Source organism: Cyrtonyx montezumae, unplaced genomic scaffold (assembly GCF_038088225.1).
Source record: "Cyrtonyx montezumae isolate F1298 unplaced genomic scaffold, pur_monq_1.0 scaffold_8, whole genome shotgun sequence".
Taxonomy (NCBI): Eukaryota; Metazoa; Chordata; class Aves; order Galliformes; family Odontophoridae; genus Cyrtonyx; species Cyrtonyx montezumae.
The window spans coordinates 88,910,082-88,931,247 of NW_027072089.1; the positions used below are offsets into that span (position 1 = coordinate 88,910,082).

The 21,166-nt window shown below is 41.1% G+C and overlaps 1 protein-coding gene across 5 annotated transcripts in view; it reads left to right on the forward strand.

Annotated features, from left to right (window-relative positions):
- The window catches only part of NFATC1 (nuclear factor of activated T cells 1), a 116,490-nt gene that overhangs the window by 43,839 nt on the left and 51,485 nt on the right, over nt 1–21,166 (forward strand). For all 5 annotated transcript variants that reach the window (XM_065753014.1, XM_065753015.1, XM_065753017.1 and 2 more), the window contains exons 4-6: nt 2,101–2,303; nt 5,332–5,504; nt 7,453–7,593. In XM_065753014.1, the coding sequence (XP_065609086.1) occupies nt 2,101–2,303; nt 5,332–5,504; nt 7,453–7,593 (517 nt within the window). The remainder of the gene's footprint in view (nt 1–2,100; nt 2,304–5,331; nt 5,505–7,452; nt 7,594–21,166) is intronic.

Consider the following 21,166-nt stretch of genomic DNA (forward strand, 5'->3'; position numbering starts at 1 on the left):
ACTGAAAGACACAATCCATGGCACCTCTGTGAGGTCTGAGGCTGGGATCTACTTTCCTTTCTCTACAATTCTGACAGTGCCTGTGTTGTAGATGGGGAAGAGGTGTGGAGGAGTTAATGAAAGCAGTAGAGCCTCAAGCGTCCTCCACAAAGAGCTACACACATTAAAGGAATGGCAGCAGATCCTTCTGCTTGATCTAGGATCATGGGAGAGGCCCACCCAGCAAATCCTCTGTGGAAAAATAAATAAAAAGCTGTGGGGAAGTAGCTTTGTTTGCACTCTCCTACACTGTAAATTAAAAGTGTTCCTTTTCACCAAGATGTAGTCAATAATATTAATTAGATCTGTATGAGTTAGTGATGGTGTACTGATGCTATACAACTCCTGAAAGCCTTGTCTATCTCACCTGAATTATTAGCAGAGAAAACTACACCTGTAACAGAGCAAGTGTTTCCTCAGCAATGCATTCCTCCTGTAACTGCTCACCTGGTTCATGCTCCTCTCTGCTGCAGCTGCTGCACCCTCCCTTCCACACTGCAGAGCTTCACAGCTCTCTGGTGTAAGAGAGTTATTCTGAAAGCTTGTTCCCTATCACCAGGTGGTAGATTGAAGACATGGTAGAGTGGTGAGAGATGGAAGAGCAAAGGGACTGTGGGACTGCCAGTGCCCATGTGGCTGGGATTGGCTCAGCATGGGTGCTGGCAACAGGAGTGGTTGGGGCCTGTGGTAGGCACAGTCCCTGAGCATGCTTCTAGGTGCCACTGCACTGTGAGCTCTGTGTCCTGGCTTGCTGCAAAGGGTATAGCTGACTGGCTGTAGTGATAGTGTGGCAGGCACACTGAGGTCAGTCAGGAGGTGTGAGGAGTGGAAACTGTAAAACCTCTCTGCCTGCCTGTGACACATTCTGCAACCAGCAGCAGGCTCCCTTTGCATGGTATGGCAATGTGAGCCAGCAGCTCTGGCTTGCCTGGTACCTGCCAGTTTTTTCCAGGCACTGGAGCAGGTGTACTCAATTCAGTTATTTCCCTGCCACCCAATGCACCCCACATCTGCCAGTCTGTTGGGCTCACTGAGCTTGCTCATCCTGGGCTTTACTGCAGTCAGTGCTGATCTTGAAGACCCTCATAGTCTAAAGATGAAAAGTCAGCTGGGTAAGCCAAACTGTCAGGTGTGGAGCCCCATTTGTGTCTGCTTAAAGACAAACTCTACTTGGCAGTATTTGCTGTATTCTTGTTTTTCACAGAGTTTAGACTGGCCTTGCCATAGTTACTGAGCAGCACGCAGAGCCACGAAGCTCCATGCTCTGGAGCAGAGACCTACTGATGATAGAGGAGTGGGATGCATGCAGCTCACTCCTGTGCTGTCTTGCTCTCCCTGGGCAGACTGGGATGTGTACTTTGCATTGGCATAAAACCCTGGTGGCTTCTTCAGGGTGACAGTATTGAGGGTAGGTGCTACTCCTGCTTTGAGATGTAGTAGAAATAATTCTTGCTGGCATTAAAGTTGTCGCTGTAGCACAAATGAGTATCAAGTCAGACCCAGTAGCTTCAATGAGATTTCTGTGCAATTATAAGAAGAATATGCATACATGGTGAGCAACGAGTTATGTACACATGATTTGTCTCCAATCTGTTCCAGTTTTTATTGGCATAAAAATCAGTGAGAGGAAATGTCCTGCACATCCTCCACACGTGGAACAACCCTGAAAGCTCAGAGGTACATCGTCTATGCTCTTTTCCACATGCAAACCCCCTTGGCATTGCCACCCTCAGTACTGCGGATGAACATTGACTGCATTGTTTTTGTGCCAAACTCTGCAGCAGAATTTATGCAAAGATTTCTGTGGATGTAGAAGGAGTGCATAAAAGTTCACCTCATCTAAAGCGCCTCAGGTCCTCCAGGATAATGAGACATTTTCTGAGTGCACCTTTTTATTGTACCAATATTACATTACAGGAGAAATCGAAGGGGGAAACTTAACACACAGCACCTGTCCCAAGTTCTTTTCTTGAATTAGGCTCTCCTGCTTATAAAATTTTAATTGATTCCTAGCAGTTTATGTCCGTGGTGCTCAGTGGGCGTTTTCTGTTCTCTTGCCAGCTACACGGTTACTTAGAAAGTGAGCCCCTCACACTACAGCTGTTCATTGGGACTGCAGACGACCGCCTGCTGCGACCCCATGCTTTCTACCAGGTTCATCGAATCACTGGGAAGACTGTTTCCACCACCAGCCACGAAACAATACTTTCCAACACCAAAGTCTTGGAAATCCCACTTCTTCCAGAGAACAACATGAGAGCAACGTAAGACCCAGACACTATGCCTGACTGCTTAGCAGTTTCCTTTTGGTCTTCCCACTTAATTTCTTCTGTTTTATGTTGTTTTTGGTTTTTTTTTCCTTGTATACTATTTTCCTTTTTCTGTCCTTTTTTAACTCCTCTCGGTAGTAATAAGTTTTCACAACTTTTCTAGTACAAATTGCCTCTCATCAGCTTAACAACAAAATGAACTTTGCAAATATTTATGACAACTGATTGCTTTCATTCTAGAGTTTCAGCCAATGTGCTTATTTGCCATTTAAAATAAGTGTCTCAGTTACCAAGCTCTAAATATCTCCTACCTCAGCTCCTGCATTTAGTTTCTAAATATGACACCTCTTACTCCTGTACATGCTAGCACAAGGAACTGGGCCTATTAAAATTTATCTTTGGATGTCAATGGAACCTCTTAGAGGACATTTCCAAGTAACCCAGCCATTTTCAAGACAAACAAAGCCATTCTTAGTTCTCATGTAATAAAAATCCACATTTTCCAATGGCATTTGTTTAGGAGCAAGATTTTTAGGAGAGAAGTAAGGATGTTAAAACTTAGAGAATGCAGTTACTAAACTGGAATGAGTTTTCCCATGCAGGAAAGCAAGCATCCACACCTAAGAACTTCTGAATTGCTAGGAATCTGAGTGTTAATGGCCACAGGGCCAACACACACAGGTAAATTTCATTATAGGATTGTGTTTAAGGCATCCAATATTGAGCTGTGTATGTGACATAAACAAGATGCTCAGTATGATTTAGTCCACTCCCTTCTTAACCCTCATTCAATGATGGTAACCCAACCCCAAATCACCTGCCTTGGGAGTAATTTGTATGTACATCTACTGGTGTATTAATGTGCATATATACATAAATGTATACATGGATGCATATATGTTTGTGTGTATTTATAGGGAAACTGAAAGGATGGGTAAATAAACAGACAGAAAGAAAGCATGCCCCACCACAACAAAGACCATGGGAAATCCCAGGGAGCTTTCAGAAGCTACGATTTTACTGCTTGTTATTCATACACTGTTTTCTGTAGCTTAATGAAGTGAAAAATGGTATCAGACACTTGAAGCCCTTCTGCACGTAGCAGTTATTAGAAAATGGTTTGCAGTGTCATGTGCAACATATGCTGGAGTGCATCACGTGAATAGAAGAACTAGAATGTAGTAACTGCATTGCCAGCTGGGATTAGGTTCATCACTCAAGATCTGAGGACCTCTGTCAGTTCACTGTGTTAAGTCATGACAAGCATGCAAAATTAGTGGCCTCATTTTCTATCACTGTTAGTTGGCACAATTCCATTGACACAACTATTGAAACTTGACCAGTTTGTACCCAGAAAATACTTTTTTGGCCCTTCTTTTATCCAGCTTGAATAATATTTTTGGCCATATGGGAACATCAGTACTGTTTCTATCATCTTTCCCTGTAGAATAAAGGTAGTCACAAAGTTCTGGAACCAAACTGAGCATTTTTGTGACATATGTGCCAGATTGTAATAGAGTTCTCCCAAGAACCACAAACAATGCTTTGGCTTATATAAGCCTCATATGTCAGTATTGTAAAAACTCATGTAGTGCTAACAATGAATTGAAGTTCAGCGCCAAAGGCTTTTCTCAAAGATACTTGGTATATTTAGGTTTTCATATAATGAAACAATGAAGCTCATCTGCATACTTTAACTTTGCTCATTTAACTACTCCTAATGATTTTAAATTTTAATATCTATGACTTTATAAGTCTGAATTTATGTGCTTCTCTGTACCTTACAGAGTCTGATCCAACTGTTACCTCTTTTTGTTTCATTTTACAACCTGTGCTGTGAAAGAGACAGTAGTGGGATGCACACCATTACCTCTCTATTATATGGATTATTGCATAGAATTTTGACATACGCACAAATATTTCATAATTCTTATGGCTTCCTCTGCTATTATGCTTTGTTAAGAAGCATTAATACATTCATTACTTTCTTTGATCATACCAGCAAAGCTCTTTTTGTTACTCTGAAATCCATACTTCAAAAAAATGCAGGTCAAAAGCAGGCTGCCGTAGTTCTTGTTTGCAGTTCGCTTCAGGACTGAGCTTCAAAGGTCTGGAGGAGGATTTAAGTTATTTAATTCAAAATAAAATTAAACTATATGTATTTAGTATAATAAAATGCATGCCAGAGACCAGTACCCAGAATAAACTGCAGTGCAGACTTTGTAGTCTTAACCAAAGAAGAGGTATTTTTGCAGAGAGTTTTTGAGTGAGTATGTTTATTTATCTTTTGTTCTGTGAACTTTCTCTGCTGGAATTTGCTTTGACAGAAATTCTGACTCATTCACAAGAAAACCAAAATTGAAAAATAGGAGTGAGGGAGGTCAGAAATAGCAGGAGTTCTTTCTGACAAAAGAGGACATTTTTCTCTAATGTAGAAGGGTAACCTTGAGTTTATTTTTTTCATGCAAAGCTTCAGCTCAGTGCTCAGATTATGACTCTTACAAATTCACTCAAATACAAGCACAGTGTCAGTAGCACTGACTCAGTGAGAACTATGCTCAGTAGTAAGCATTGTCAGGACTTAGCTGTAGAATAAAAATCATTGGATATTTTTATCCAAATTAGCCATAAAGTGTGAAATTGTTGGTATACATGCATTCTAAGTTAGTAACACTGTGTGCAGTGATGTCCTGTCCTGTGGACTAGTCTATTTCTTTGCACTTCAGCTAGTCTGTAAATTCCGTCCTTACATGATGTATTGGGGAGGGAGGATCTTTTACATTTTCTCCCTCTTCCAATTGAAGTAACATCCTAGATTTGTGTGGTCAAGTCCAGCTGCTGTGGGTTACTGCCGAGAGCCTGAACTGAGCAACTTGTGGATGAAGTCTACTGTGTTTAGCTTGGTTGTGGGGCTGTGTCTGACACAGAAGATGTACAGGAGAGAGGGAAGAAACTGCACTCTTCTGTCCTTCTGAAGTCTGCTTGAAATGAATTGAATTGCTCTGTGCTTCCTTTTGTGTAGTATTGACTGTGCTGGAATATTAAAGCTCAGAAACTCTGACATTGAGCTGCGGAAGGGAGAAACAGACATCGGGCGGAAGAACACACGTGTGCGACTGGTCTTCCGAGTTCACATCCCACAGTCCAACGGGAGGACCCTCTCTTTGCAAGTAGCCTCCAACCCTATTGAGTGCTGTAAGTAGCAACAGATAACTTTCTTTTGCTAACTATTGTGTCACTCAACAGCAGCCATTGTCCATTAACTTGCTAAACACTTGTTTTGCTGTACCTGTCTAGTCAGTGAAGCTTGCTCAGTTTTGCAGATGTGTGGTTTATACTGATGACAAAATACCTTTGCTTTAGAAAAAAACAAGTGTAGCTTTGTGCCTGTACCCCTTTATAGGGAAGAATGCGCTTAAAACAATAATAGAGTACTGCTAAGCTAACAATAGGCCTGGAATTGACAATATTTGTTTTCTTGGTGACTTCTTATCACACAAGCATCCACTGTAAGAGTTTTGGAAAATGCCTATTGTGTTCTCTCTCTACTCAAGATAAAGCAAAAATCAGCAAACAAAACCCGGACATTTTGATGAAGGGCTGGCAATACACTAGAGCTGACACACTAGCTCAAGCTGCTTGGCATGGTATTTTTCTAGGGATTGTTAATAGCAGATATCCAGAAAAGAGCATCCCTGCATTCCTCTTGCAAAAGCAGTGCCATCTGTGTCAGACTTTAATATCTGTGATAGTATTCCATCCTTTTTTGCAGGGCAGCACTGCTGCCATTCTGGTAGTCTGAGTCTAGAAGAGAGGCAAGCTTTGTAGGAAAGAACAGTGCTGATACATCAACAGTTACAGCCTTCTTCCTCCGTAGTCATTCATTTAAATAAATGAACAACTGGTGGTGGTGGTGGGAAGGAAGTTATATTAAAATATGCCAGTGGAATTATGAAGAATAGCAGAGCCTTCAAACCTGTAACAGGTAGACTTACATAAAGCCGTATCCTCTGTCCAGGATATGTGTGAGATGAATAATTTTTCCTGTTTCTTTTCTGAAAAAGCTTTAGGTTAATAGACATCAAGAAAAACAAACAAACAAACAAAAGAAAAGAAGAAGAAGAAAAAATAAAAGAGGAGCCATGGTTCATCCTGCTCCTTGCTGTAGCTCATGAGACTTTTTCAATTGCTATGTAGCAGGATAAAGCCACAGTTTGAATACATCCTGAACAGTTGATCCAAATGTGCCAAGCTCAAGAGGTCACAAAATACGAAGCCACTTGGATTTGTATCCATGACTTGCAATTTTGAGTACTGTGTAGTGAGGAAAAGCGTGGTACATGCCTCTTCAAAGGAATGGAAAACAGGAGGGAAAAAAAAAAGCACTAGTGTTATTTCCAGTGCAGAATGTGGAATAAGCTGGTGCCAAAAACTTTATGCATCTCTTAGTGCATGTGACACCAGGAGTAACCATGTAATCTGGATAGAATGTCACATCATCCCTTGAAGTTCAGCCATGCTCACTCCATGTCATAGTTCAGATGATAAAATATTAGCCACGAGAATATGGTTTCTGTTTGCATGAATTCACGTGTGCTTTGGCAGTCAGGTGTTGGTGAAAATATGCTTTATAAACTGAACTTTTGCTGAATTGTGAGGCATATAGCTACTGCTTAAAGTCAATTTGCAGAATTGAAAATATGGTTGTAGTGACAGAAATGCAGTTTGGATGTGGATGCTCTTGTTCTCATGTATGCCTTGTAAATGTGTGGCATATATGTAACAGATGAAGCATTCTTTTGTCTCTCAGAGACATTATTCTAAATAAACAAATTTCACAAGAAATTCTGGCATAGTACTTTTAAACTACAGCTTGTGGGTTTTTTTTAAGAGCTTTGAATCTGTGCTGCTATATTCAATAACAATATTATTTATGACAAAGGCACTTGGAAACCATGTTTCCTACAAATCTTCTGACTGCTCCTTGTTTTTATATCAAACTCAGCTTATCTTACAAGAGTGAGGATTGCAAGCATTATGTCTCTTACTATTGCAATATTTATTTATTTATGTGTGCTCATGGTTGCTTTTATTTTTTTTATTTTTTTGCTTTTTGCTTTTTCCTTTGAATATACCTCTCCAGCTCAGAGATCTGCCCAAGAACTGCCTCTGGTGGAGAAGCAAAGTACTGACAGCTTTCCTGTTACTGGAGGGAAAAAAATGATTCTGACTGGCCACAACTTTCTGCAAGACTCAAAAGTCATCTTTTTGGAGAAAGCCCCAGGTATGTATTTTCAATTTAGACTCATGTCTGCCTATTTCCCCCTCTTACAGAATCCTGGCCAAATGGTGATAGCATCATCCCTATGATCACATTTTCCTCTACTTATAGTATGTTTTCCACATTTCTGGGTTAAGCTGTGAGAGAGGTCTGTGCCGTGCCCAGCACTGAGGCCTCATGCTGCAGCAGGTGTAGACACAGGCAGGCAGCAGTGAGGCTGTTTCTGCACCAGTGCAGCAGTGGAAGAACACTGGAGGCCTGCAGTGACATTTTTTGTAATGCCTGCACAGTGGAGTGGGAGCAGGGCTGTGAGTCAAAGTCAGGTTCTGAAATGAGATAGTTAAGGATAGCTTTGAGTCTTGTTTTGGAAAGGGTTTCCGTGGCACTGGCTCAAGCCATGGATTCCTCAGCTGCCGGCTGAACCCCCCCCTGCACTTTCAAGCATCTTGGGTGTTCCTCAAGCCAGCCCTGCTGGTGTCAGCAGAGCAGTAGGCAGGGGAGCCCCTGTGGGGAGTGGACTGGAGAGACAGGAGACCTTCCCCCCCCCAACCAGAGCACCTGCAGGCTCCCAGGGAACAAGTGGGGGGCTTCCCTGAATGCTTTAAATCATCAAAACTAGGGATCAGGTTGACGCAGAGCAATACTGAGCCCTTCCTGCAGCCCCAGGTGCCACGCTGCTCCCAGGGAGGCTGTGGAGTGAGCAGGATGCCCTTTTGGCTTCTTCAGAAAGTTAAAAAAAAAAGAAAAAGAAAAAAAAGGGGGCAATATTGCAGAATGAAAATCTGAGTATAGAGGAAGGAGGTAGAAGAGTGGTTCTGTGTACTTTATATTTAAACTTCATTCCCTACATAGAATTGGGTTAGTGTGACATTTCAGGAATTAAGTCCTGGATATTTCTAAGGACAGGAATGAAAGCATTTTAAACAATGCTTTCTTTCCTATTTCTTTTCTGTCCTCATCCTTCACTGAATCAGAAAAATTTCTGAATTATCCTGTACCAAAGAGCTGTAATGGGAATGCCCCTTGCTCACTTGCAGGTACCACAGTGTGGATTTGGACAAAGCAGCTCACTACAGTGACTTAAATTACAGAAGCACAAAACAAGGCCAGCCTTGCTCTGTCTAGCCAGACAGATATCTCCCTAAAGCAAAAGGAATTGGAGGCTGCACAAAGGCAGCATATAAAAGCAGCTTGTAGATCAAGAAAAAAATTATATATGCAACATTTAAAAAAAAATAATGAGAAATGAAGGAGTCCACTGGTGAGGAATTAAGGCATTGCCTGTCACTCTGGAAAACCCAGTGGGCAGGCTGCTTGAGTGCATGGGTTGGTAGGATGGACCCATGCAGGAGTGTCTCCTCTGCACAAAGACATCACCAGAGATCCCCCTGCTCTCTGACTTCTGTTTGTGAAGTGGGTGGAAATGCTGCAGGAGTCAGTCATTGAGCTGCTGCCATTGGAGAGTAATCAGTATCATTAAGTCAGTAGTAAAAGATCTGATTTGAAACTGCCTGCTTCCATTCTAGTGCTATCACTAAAATGGAGATTTGGTGAGATTGAAAGGCAGTACTGCGACGCAGAAGGACACTGTGGGAAAGAGCCTTTATAGTTAAAAGCATCTTCTGGAGCACCTAGCCTGCATTAATCTCTCAGCTGACCAGCTACTGATTTGTGTCACTAGGAATGGCTCACAAAAAAGAATTTTGCAAGTAAATCCAGAGCAATCTCTATGGACTCTGGTGAATTGTGTGCTACTTTGTGTAACACAGCTTCATGCATTTAAAACAAACAAACCTGGTGCATTATTGACTTAGTGACAGATTGTACCAGTTCATTTTTCAAGCAGTCACTGTATATAATATGAAATGAAATGAAAAAACATTCCTGAGCTTTATTTTTGAAAATCAGCAACCAGCGTTTTCCTCTCAGCTGTTGCATGTCTATGAAAGTAGGTCAAGAGAAGGAACACCAGCATAGTTTCTCTTTCCCTTAGAAAGTTGATTATGAACTTTCGTGATTAGCTGGAGACATTCATTAGTTTTGCCACTGTTGCTGCTTTTGTTTTTGAATTCAAAATGTTAATCACGTTGCTAGTGAGTAACAGCCAAATACAGCTATTACAAAGTAACAGATCACAGGAATAATTGCACTCATAAAGGGGAAATATCTTTTATTTGAAATTTAAACACTGTACTACATGAGTTCATGTTTTCAGTCTTTACTCAGGCAGAGTCCCCAAGCCGGGAGGCAGCCTCCGTGAGCTTGTCTAATTTATGCTAGCCTGCATACTTAATTGGTTAACGCAGAGAGTTTGAGAACACGTTGTGTTTGGCTTTTGTGGCTTTTTTCCTTCTGTCTGAATAATTTCTTTAAGTCTGCTGAGTGCATTGTGGTATGCTGAATGTTTTTCCAAGCATGAGTCCCAAGCTCTCCATCTTCAGGGCTAGCCCTCAGCTGTTGTAATCTCTGGAGGAATGGCATTATCCTGGCCTCCTTGAGTAGGGAGTCTGTCTTAACTGTGACTCATACAAGAGGGAATCCCTGAAGAATGATCAAATCAATCTTTGAGCCGGGGAGGCAGGACATGGTATTTTCAGTTTAACCCCTTGCTGGCTTCTTTTCAGCCAAGGAGTGTGTGAAACAGAGCAAAAGATTCTTTGCAGCAGTGCAACACTGCATGACACACAGAGGAGAAACTAGTCAGCTGCAGAGTGAAGGTTTTCTGAAGGAACTGTGAAAGCAGAGAGCTGTGAGGACCCCATCTGGAAGAGCCCCTAGTGATAAGGTGCTGAGGCAGAGGGCACCCATCTGGATAAACAATGAGTCTTTTCACAAGTAGACTGAAGTTAGCTCAAGCTTGTTGCAGAACCAGAAAAAAAAATTCTGAAATGTTGAAATGAGACTTTATTTTGCACGATTTTGTTCAATGTTTTTTGCGTGCACATCAGATCGTGTTATCCAGTGATGATCAATGGCATAAAACAACCATCCAAGAAACTTACGGATAGTAAAGATGTTAATGCTGAATGAATTTTGAGGGATCTACTCATTTGCTTTGTCAGAGGAATCCCACAATGAATTTCTTTCTTGCATATTACACTAATAATTGTTTTATCTTCTTTTGGTTTCTGTCTTTATAGTCATGATTTTCTCTTCCTAATTCTCTAGCGTCTTGCAAGTCTGTGTGTCGCACTTGTCAGGTGCTAGATTTAGGACACTACAGAAACCTATTTCCATCAGAAGCACCGGTACTTTCTGAAATACGAATGTAGATGTCTGCAACATCCTAGTAACAAGGACACTTGATGCTGTATGCTGGTGTTCACTGTGGAGGCAAGGTGTGCATTTTGGTTACAAAAGTGGATGAAATGAAGTTGATGTTAGCTATGCAAGAAGTTGCTTGACTAAGACCAACAAAAAGCTTTCTACCTAACACGCTCATCTGGAAAAGCTTAGATTGTGATCTGGATCTATAATAAAAGACACTGATTTATTTACTTACATTTGTTAATCTTTTTATGTAGTTTCTAGGTTGCAGATGTACTGGGCAACAAAAACCTTCAGTAAAGTTAAGAAAAACAGAGATGTGAGATGTCTGAAGAGTTTTCTAAAAGACTACTATCTGGCAGTAACTTTATTTATTTATTTATTTATTTTCATAGCAAGCTCTACAAACATTGTCTATCTCCAAAGGTATTTTTGAAAGGTAGCATGAATTACCTTTATGAGAACATAAAAAAGTACAAAAAGCCTAACTAGACTGCTGTCTCTATGTGTAATCAGAGTATGATTAGTGTTGTTTAAATCTCTCTGTAACTCAGTTCACAAAAATATTTATTGTAATTGACAAATGAAAATTTACTAATGAGATGCAAACCAAGTATTCCAAGCACTAAAGCAAAGTGAAGTTAGGGGTATGTCTTCTTGGCACATACCCATGTCCTACCTTCTAGGGTATTGTAGAGTTCCCAAGGTGTTTTGGGATTTAGAAAGTCTTGCACTAAGCTCTGAAGGAGTTAACTCATCCAGTTAGGCCAGAAATGATTCCTTGCTCCTGTAGCTAGAATGCTTTTGGCACTAGAGCTAGCTGAAATATTTCTGGACTTCCTTGATTTGTCCAAGTCGAGACATACTTCAGAGATCAAGTTAAAATGACTGAAATCTTCATTATTAGCAAGTTTAGATATATGGGATGACTTGGCTATTTCATTTATTATAATTAATTATCATTCAGTTGAGTTTCCACTCTTTAAGACAGAGCACCAAACTCACTTATTTGGTTCTGTGACCAGAGCTCGAGGCAAAAGTTTTAAAAAACAGAAAGGTAGAAATGTAACACCCAGCTTCATTACAGGATTAGATTCTCAGATAACACTGACTTTGAAATTCTGATTCTGTGTTGTTAAATTTGACAGCCTTTTTGTCCCATCAAAAGGGCTTCATTTGAAACTCTGTGTGCAACCCTGAAGATGTATTACTCTCTTTGGTGGGCATAATAGAGTTCACTATTTGTAGCACTACATCTCTAAGTAACTCCTTATGGACTTCTGTGGCTTAGAACATGTGCTAATTACTCTGCCTTCAAATTAACAGCGATCCTAGCACCTGTAACCTAATTACATAATATCCCCACCTATTGTGCCTGAAGCATTTGAAACTCAAGTTCATGAAAGATGGAGAAGTAAACAGCACCTAAGCAACATTTCCTCCAGTGATTTTCTCTTGTTCCTGGGCATTTTCAATGAGTTACGAAGTTTCTCAGATTTAGCTTCAAACTGTTCATTCTAGTGTCATTTTTATTATGTTAAATGAATTTTTCTGTCAGAACTGTTTCTTTGTTTCTGGAACAGGTTGCGCTCTTAGATCATTAGGACACTGATGTAGCATGATAATAGTTCTGCTGGAGCAGATGAGAGATAGCTGGGTGAGATCACCAAATTTTTAGTGTATATGCCAAAGAAAATCACTCTTTTCTGTAACTACTTCAAATATTAAAACCTGAAGTTTCCCTTCCATTGAAGGAGCAGTCAAATTTGGACGGACGAATGTTCACACAGAGAAAATGCAATATGGAAAAGAAGAAAGCTACATGAATTTTTAAGTGTCCACGGAAGCATTTCACAGGTTTTTTGTTCCTCTCAATTTTCACCATCTGCAGCAAAGATTGTAATCAGTCAGTTGCTGCTTTAAGGTGCAAATGTCAGTTTGAAGTCTTGGAAGGCTTCTGAGAAGTTTAGTTCCAGTTCCTGTACACTGCGGGAGAAAATGTCAAGTTTCTTTGTATACTAGATACTCAAGTGCAGTATTTTAGGTTCCAGAGAACTTGCAGAAAGTTCTGGAAAAGTGTATGTTCCAAAACACTTGAGTGGCATGTGGATGGAATGGATGCATTGGGGAAGCATGTGGGCTTTGGGGTTTGACTCAGCTGTACTTTGGAGCTCAGAGCTTGGAGTCTGTTTTGACGTGATGTGATGTGATGTGATGGGGAGATGGGTGACCTGAGTCTTGGCAGAATTCCATTTGGTAAAAGATCTTACATTCTCAGCAATCTTTCCATTGCTCTTTCCATTGCCAGTAGCAGTCACAGTTTAGGGGGCAACTGGCCAAAAAGGGGTCAAGTTTCCCACTGGTAATCATATTGTAGCTCACATAATAAATAAGCAAGTGACAAAACTCCCTTTCCCCTCTAGTCAGATGGACAGATAATACATAATTTTGTCTTTATCTATCTGTTTTTCCAAGTTTGGGATGCGTGTTCCAGTTGGCAGTGAACAGTTATCCTCTGACTCGTGCAGTGAAGTTAAAAATTCTGGAAACTAGATAAACTGGAAATTTCAAAGGCATACAAGTTGGAAGCATGGAGTTCATGTGAAGGTCACTTGAACCTGCTTCCTGGAGATGTATTGATATCTGAGGGGGTTTCTGGCCATTGCTCAGAAACAGATATCCTTGGGCGAACAGTATCATCAAATGGCAGTCATTTGATGGTGGAACGCTTTCACGCGCACGCAGACGCCATGATGTAGCTTGTAGGAAATGTCAGCACGTTTCAGTTTTTCCTGGCTGTTTAGTCTAGGGAATGGCAAAGATGGAGTGGGACAGCAGCCATATGCATGAGATGTTATCAGCAGCAGCAAGCCTCATCCTGGGAGTTGCTCTTGCAGTTAAGAACAAGATGAATCAATCAAGGATACTTATTGTGGACAACAGAGAAACAAGGAATAAGGCGTAGAGTCTCTAGTTCAAAGTAATCTGTTGGAGCAATTCTGTGAATTTTCAGTTATTACTGAAACTATGGATGCTTGAAGTTTATTCTTTCATGTCATTGCCAAACCAAGTGGCTTCAAGCAGCTGCATCTGTTTCATCAAAGCTTTGTCTCTGACCATTTATAACTAGCACAAGATTTCAGCTAGTTATTACTGTTCAGCAGTACCCTCCAAATATACAGGACTTCACAGCCCCTACCCATAAAGTCCACAGTCTAATGAAGCAATCATTGCTTAAAGATAATTAAGGAAAGGGGTGTGGCTGGGGTGTTTACCTTGGCTGTCTGCCAGGCTCCCACTGTGCTGCTCTCTCACTCCTCCTCAGCAGGACTGGGGGAAAATAAGATGAAAAACATTGTGGGTCAAGAAAAGACAGGGAAATCACTCACCAGTTTCTGTCACTGGCAAAACAGATGTGGAGAGAATTAATTTGTTTTAATTTATTGCTAATTAGAAGTAGAGTACTGAGAAACAACTTAGAAAACACCTTCCCCCACTCAGCCCTTTCTTTCCACACTCAACTTCACTGCTGGCTCTTCTACCTCTTTCCCACCTAAGCAGCTCAGAGGTATGTGGAATGAGAGTTGCTGTTGAGACATAATACTTCACCTCTTCTGCTGCTTCCTCCTTACACTTCCCTCTCCTCCAGCATAGGGTCCCTCTCGCAAAAGAATTCCTTCATGAATTGCTCCAGTGTTTGACATGGACTGCAGTTCTTCAAGGTGGTTCCTTTTTACAGGGTTCAGTCCTTTGAGAAAAGACTATTCCAGCCTGGGCATCTCTTTCACAGGCTGAAGCTCTTGTTATGAGCCTGCATCTGCTTGAACACTCCTTGGGTTTGCAGCTTCTTTCAGAGGAAATGCACAGCCTGTGTTGTGAGCATCTGCTCTGCCATGATTCTCAATGGGCTGCAATAGTACAAGCTGCTTCACCATGGTATTCTCCATGGGCAGCAGGGAAATCTCTGCTCTGCCACTTGGAGCATTTTCTCCCTTTCCCTCTCTGGACCTGATGTCTGTAGGATTGTTTCTCTTGCATTTCTTTGCTTCTCAAAGCTGCTGCACAGTGTTTTTTACCCTTTGTAAAAGTTTGTTATCACAGAGATGTCATCAGCAAGATTATTTGGCTCATCTTTGGCCAACAGTGGGTCCACTGCAGAACCAAGCTTGAATTGCCTGTTTCCACATGTGGCAACTCCTGGCCTTTTCCTGCAGCAGTCAGTTCTGCAGTGCTTCACTGCCAACACATGCCGTATAAACCTTCAGTTTGAGTAGGGATTGTCTACATCTTCTGCTAAAGCCCAGTTCATTCTTTCCTGTTACTTTTCCGACTGGTCATTGCGAGTTAGTTCATGTGTGAAGTGGACATCACAGGTAGAAAAGAGAAGTGGAGGAAGAATAGCCTGTCTCTTTTAAGACTGCTGAAGGAATAAGATTATACCTTCAAGAGCAATGTGGAAGAAAGTACAGTGATATTTAGAGAGGAATAGTGCTAAGACATTTCCAAAGTGTGCCTTGTTGCAAGAAAGCTGATATCAAGGCAGATAATCAGGGATTATTATGTATATTAAATGACAAAGTTGTGGATTCACACATAACATCATCACAACAACAAAACTGGACACTGCACACCTTGTCCCTTCATCACATTACAGCAATGCCAGTTATCCACAGTTATTACACCTTTATGATTGAGTCTAGTCTTTCTGAACAAGAGAAACCAGATAAGGGACATAATGGTGATAGTGAGGTAGAAAAGTCAAAATGCCACTCAGAAGTGTACTGTTTGAACTCTGCTAACAAAGTCATGATAATTTGCCATAATGGGATGTCTCTAGAAAATGAGGAGTTGTGGCCACGAAGATAAAATGTAGAGCTTGTGTCTTAAAAATAAATAAGAGTGAAGAATTGGAAACATCAGGATCAAATTTGTTATCTACAAGATGAGAAGGACATTAGTAGTGGAAGGTAGCTTCAGTGTTACAGGCACGAGAGCTACAATACAAGTGATGGTGTTGGCATCAAACTCAGAAGAGGTAGAAAAAAATAATTGTTCTTGTCAGAAAATTAAGAATTTGGTTGAAACTAGCTGTGAGGTTTTTTACTCCAACAGTCTTTGAGAAAATACAAGACAGAAGATGAAACTGAAGAAAATGGACCAGGAAAAATCTATTTAGTTTTAGCTGCAGACTCAAGTTCAGCCTACTAGAGATTCCCAGAGGAAAGTAAAATTGTGAAGACAAGGAGATAAGAGAACTGTAATCAAAGATAGAATGCAGGACTTATCATGGGTGGGTGGGCTCAGTGCTTGCTCTGGAGAAATTTTGAAGGCATGTCAAGCTGCACTTTTACTAGTAAGTTGAGTATATTAAACTTGGAATTAGTGAGATTTTTTAAAATAAAACCCTCAGACCAAGATCAGTTTAAATAGAGGGAGGTGCCAGAGGGCACAAATTGCATAACCAGTCTTCATTCTGCTGAAAATAGTATCTGGCAGGTCATTTCAGATGGTTTTGGCTCAAAATGAACCTTAATCAGTCTGTTTTCAGCACAGTGCCTCCTTTTAATTACCTGGACTAAAATTACTCTTGTTTTCAAAATGCTTGAACTTAGAATAGTTAAGTCTGTTAGACATACTGTGGCAAAAGCAGCATAAAGTATACCATTTAGGCAAGGTGTGTCCCTCAGCTTTTGGGGAGACAGGTAGGAACCAGATAGGAAGTTCATGTCTGGCACAGATACCAGTGCACTGTAAGATACAATTTGTACTGCATTTTTTCACAAGGTTGCTGCATATGCTTTTATTATAATGTAAATTGTAATGTAAATTATAGTGCAAAAAACAGAGAAAAAGCAAATTAAAATATCATATGCATGACAGACTCACGTAAGTATACATCATATTTATATATAAGTTCCTGACTGCAAAAATGTATAGCTGAAGGAATGCACAAAATCCATATGCTACAAATGGTTACAAGGGGACACAAACAAATACAGCAGCTTTGATGTGGAAATATGATTAGGCCAGTTACACATGAGCCTTTCTGTGCAGAGACTGATGCATGCCAGGGATAGGGAACCAAACTGTGGGATGTTTGTAGTGAGACAGTAGTCTGAGAGGAGGGATGAGGAAAGTAGCTGGGATCTTCCTGGCAAGGAAGAGGGAAATAAAATATGTGAAAATTAGAGTGGCTGCCTTTCCTTCTAATTCTCAGCCTAGGCGCAGACCTGGCCTAACCTGCCTCATGCATAGAAGCTGATAGCATCTTTGCACAAAGCTGAGTGACTGTCTGAATGACAGGAATTTATCCTCTTTTCCTACTGGAGGCCCATCCATTCCTTCTGGACATATTCACAGATCTGTATTCTCAGAGCCAGGAGCGTACTTCTGAGGGAAAAAGGGGTCGGAACACAAATTAAAACTTTGCAAATCCTTTAGTGCTAAAGGAGCTGAATATGCGTTAACGTAGTTGAATACAAAGGTAAACAGACTTTCAGAGCACCTCAAAACTGCACTGTATAATCATTTTCCATTGCATCTGTGTCCTACCTGTTCTGAACATGTTAAAGTAATCTGGTATGTAATTTAAGCACTGTTGTTTAGGGTAGTCTCACAGCACATTAATCGAGGAGTGTATTCCTTTGGGGGGATAGAGTTAGTTTCACTGTCTTACTTGCAATATATGAATGTAAATACAAATTTACAGTCCAGCCAGCACAATCAAACTCTTTTGGCTGGAATAATATAAAATGTACACTGTGTATAGGTGATGTCTATTCTTGTATCTCAAGTGAATACAGTGATACTAAAGGGTATAGACTGTTTTAACCCACCGTAATAAAATAAGTTAGCTTAAATACACCTGAACTCTCCCTTTATGCCCATTTCATTGAGGCAAGGTTTAAGTAGTTGCCAGATACGCGTATTACATGCTCCCAATGCGTTTGGAGTTTTGCTTTGGTTTTGTATATCATTTTCCATTTCTGTCATCTGTCAGCCTGTAATGAAAGTTATACTGGCAACATGGCTATTGTAAGCTTCTAAACCTGCAGCACTATGCTTACAGTTCCTTGGAGAAAAGAAGGTAAATCAGTTTTGGAAACCCTTGGAAACCCAGCCTTCCTGATGGGCAGCGAGAAGAAGTAGAAGACAGTACAAGATTTCTTTGGAAAGTCTTTACAGCCGTTTGGCTGTGTGGCTGTTTTGTGAAGAACCTACGTACTGTAGATTGCTCTGAAAGTAATGCCTCCTATTTATTTCCGTGGAAACTACAACAGATACAGGGAGCGTAATTATACTATTTGATAGAGCAGATTTTCACCCACAAAACAGTTTTTCAGCTTAATCACCACCATTGGCTGTACATTTTTGCCTCTGATGAACAAGAGCCTGCATGCCACACTCATAAAATCCTGCACCAGTGGAGGTGACCTACTGTTTCACAGCTGCTTTGATGGCATCGTTGCTTAGAAAATACTGCCCATGCAGTCCATGTGATGGAAGTCAGATGGAAGTCCAAGCAGATAGAAGTCAGAATGTGCCAAATCCAGACTATGTGGTGGGTTCAGTAGAACAGTCCAGACAAGAGTGGCAGTGTGCTCTGTGGTCTTCAAACTGGAGCGGGGCCTGGTGTTCTGTTGCATGAGGAAGGTTGTCTTCCTCTCTGGAATGATTCTGGAAATTGGAGTCTTCAGCTTAGTGTTCCAATGTAGCAGTCAGAGCCCCTTTTCTATCCCAAAAGACAGTACACATCACTTCACCTGCTGATGGATTGGAGTTTTTTTTCCATGAGAAATTCACGTCACCACTCCGTGAACTGATGTTTTGACTCCAGCTCATAGTGGAGACACAACATCTCAACACCAGTAATGTTTTGATCCAGGAAAATGACACCTTCAGCCTCATATTGATTCAGTAGTTCCTGACAAACTCATATATGCTATTCTTTCTGTTCCTGTGTGAGCATTTGTGGGACCCACCTGTTGCAAACTTTGTGATATTTCAGCAGTAATACCACTGCTTACAACATGTTGAAGCTGATATTCAGTTCTGTACACATCTCCCTGGTTGTAATAGACTGATTCATGTAGATGAGTTGATTGAGACACTTCATTTTGTGGTGTGTCAGCTGTGCATGCCCATCCAAAGCATGGGTTGTCTTTCACAGTGCTATCACCACTGCTGAAACACACTACCCTCCACCGCACTGTGCTCACATCCACTATTTGGTCTCCATAAGCATTTAGGAAGCATTGATAAATGTCAGAGGGTGCCTTTTTTTTTTTTTTTTGCAGAGAGGAATTTATAGACACACCTTTGCTTCATATGCATTTCCATGTCAGGCGCCATTTTGTCAGACTGCCCCTCTGAGGCCATCTGTCACGTGGCAACAAAATATAACAGAATATTGGCAAGAAGGTTTACCATACCGACAAGATCTGCTTCTGATGTCATAGGCCAACATAATAAAATAGGAGGCATTAATTTTAGAGCAGCCCTCATGCATATGTTGTGGTCTGCTATGTTTTATGTGTGAATTTTCTCTACTTTTTTCATGCTGCTTCTATGTTAAAACAAGCTCCTACAGTGCATTTTTATGTGGAAATCTTTTAGCTGGGTGTGGTGGGGAAGCCGTTCAGTGACTCATACTGCAGGGAATTCCCTAATGAATTAGAGTATTTTTACTTCTGGAGTTTTGTGCAGTTTCCTTTAACATTGGAGTGAGCACTTGATAAGAGCAGACTACAAAGAGCCATTCATCGTTGAGCTGCTCCATTTTAAAATTGGATGTTTGTATTTTGCAGAGCTGAAAATCCACCCCAAGTAACATGGTAGGTTCATAGCATTTCATCATTCATAATCCCAGGTGCTCTGAGTGCTGAGAAAAATGAGTCATGGTGAAGTACACCCAAAGCAGAGACTGCTATAAATACCAGCACAGCGTAGTGATGGGTCTTTAAACATCAGGCTTTCTGACAAAACTCAGTGTCTTCAGCTGCCAGCAGTGCTGACAGCCACCTGTGAATAGAGAATGGCTCTGTGCCAAACCCAGATCAGGTGGGCACAGTCAGAGATGCTCTTGCTAAATGGGGCTTCTTGTGTCACACTCCTTGTGCTGCCTCTTCAGAAATGGAGGGATTCAGGGCTCGTTCAGGCCCATGGCATGAGTCCCTGTTGAAGTCTTAGTTTGTTGAGTCAGCTGCTTTTGTCATCATGGGAGTGGGGTTCTCCACTTGTTACTCAGCAGAGCTTTTTCCCTATGATTCTGTGTGCAGCTGCTTTGTTATTCTTTTCCTTCTGTAAATCAATCAAACAACAACAAAAGCCCAAAGCAACAAAAAAGCAACCTAAACAAATAAACAAACCCAATACAATACATTGACTTTTTAGCTATATAAACAGATGTCTTCCTTTTCCAAACACTGCAGTATATATCTTAAAACACCAAAACAAAGCAAGACATTTGGTTTGGGGAAGACACTTCTTATTACTTGGTAAAAGTAAACAGCAGAGTGAGAGAGAATGAAATAAGACTTTTGGAAAAGCCTTTTTCTCCCTTCTCTCTTTTCCTACTTGCCTCCTCCTCTCCGTCATCTCGCGCCTCCTTCTACGCCCCTTCCCCGTATAACAACTGCCCATTTGGGTACAGTAATTCCAGAGAGTAAACTTTAACGGGAATGCCTGAAATGTGTCTGCTTCAGCTTTGTGTTATGTCTGTAATTTGAATTATTTGCATTTTGGAAAGGTATAAATTGCTCTGGTGTACTTTGGTTGGCCGGCAGCCAGGAGGGAGTTGCCTTGGGCTCTGAACCAGGCTGCTGCAGATGTGGCAGGCATACAATGGAAACTTTTGTGGTTGAGCAGTCCTCACTCCTCAAGCACACTGATGGGAGATGGTATCCTGCCTGCCTCTGAGGGTCCTCGGCACATGTGGCACTGGGGGCAATGCAGATTTCTCTGGTGGAGGCAGATTTTCATGATGCTTGGAGCTCCCACAAACCATTCCAGAGCCTCTATTAATTTCTGTTTGTAAGAAATTTCAGCCGAACTGTATAAACCTGCAAAACATGTTTACTGTAAGAGGTTGACGTAGTGGTCTAAGGTTTCCCTCCTGGAGCTGATCCCAGTCCGTGGGCGTTGAGATTTCCCTCTTGGTTTACCAGACGTAATATGAGGAATTGTCTTTTTTTTTTTTTAGTCTCTGCTTCATAACAGTTTTTCCTCCCTGTGTTTTTGTTAAATGAAATGTCACTAGCTGTTAATGAGTTGTCTATTCCCTACTCCTTCTCTCTCTTCACCTTCCCTG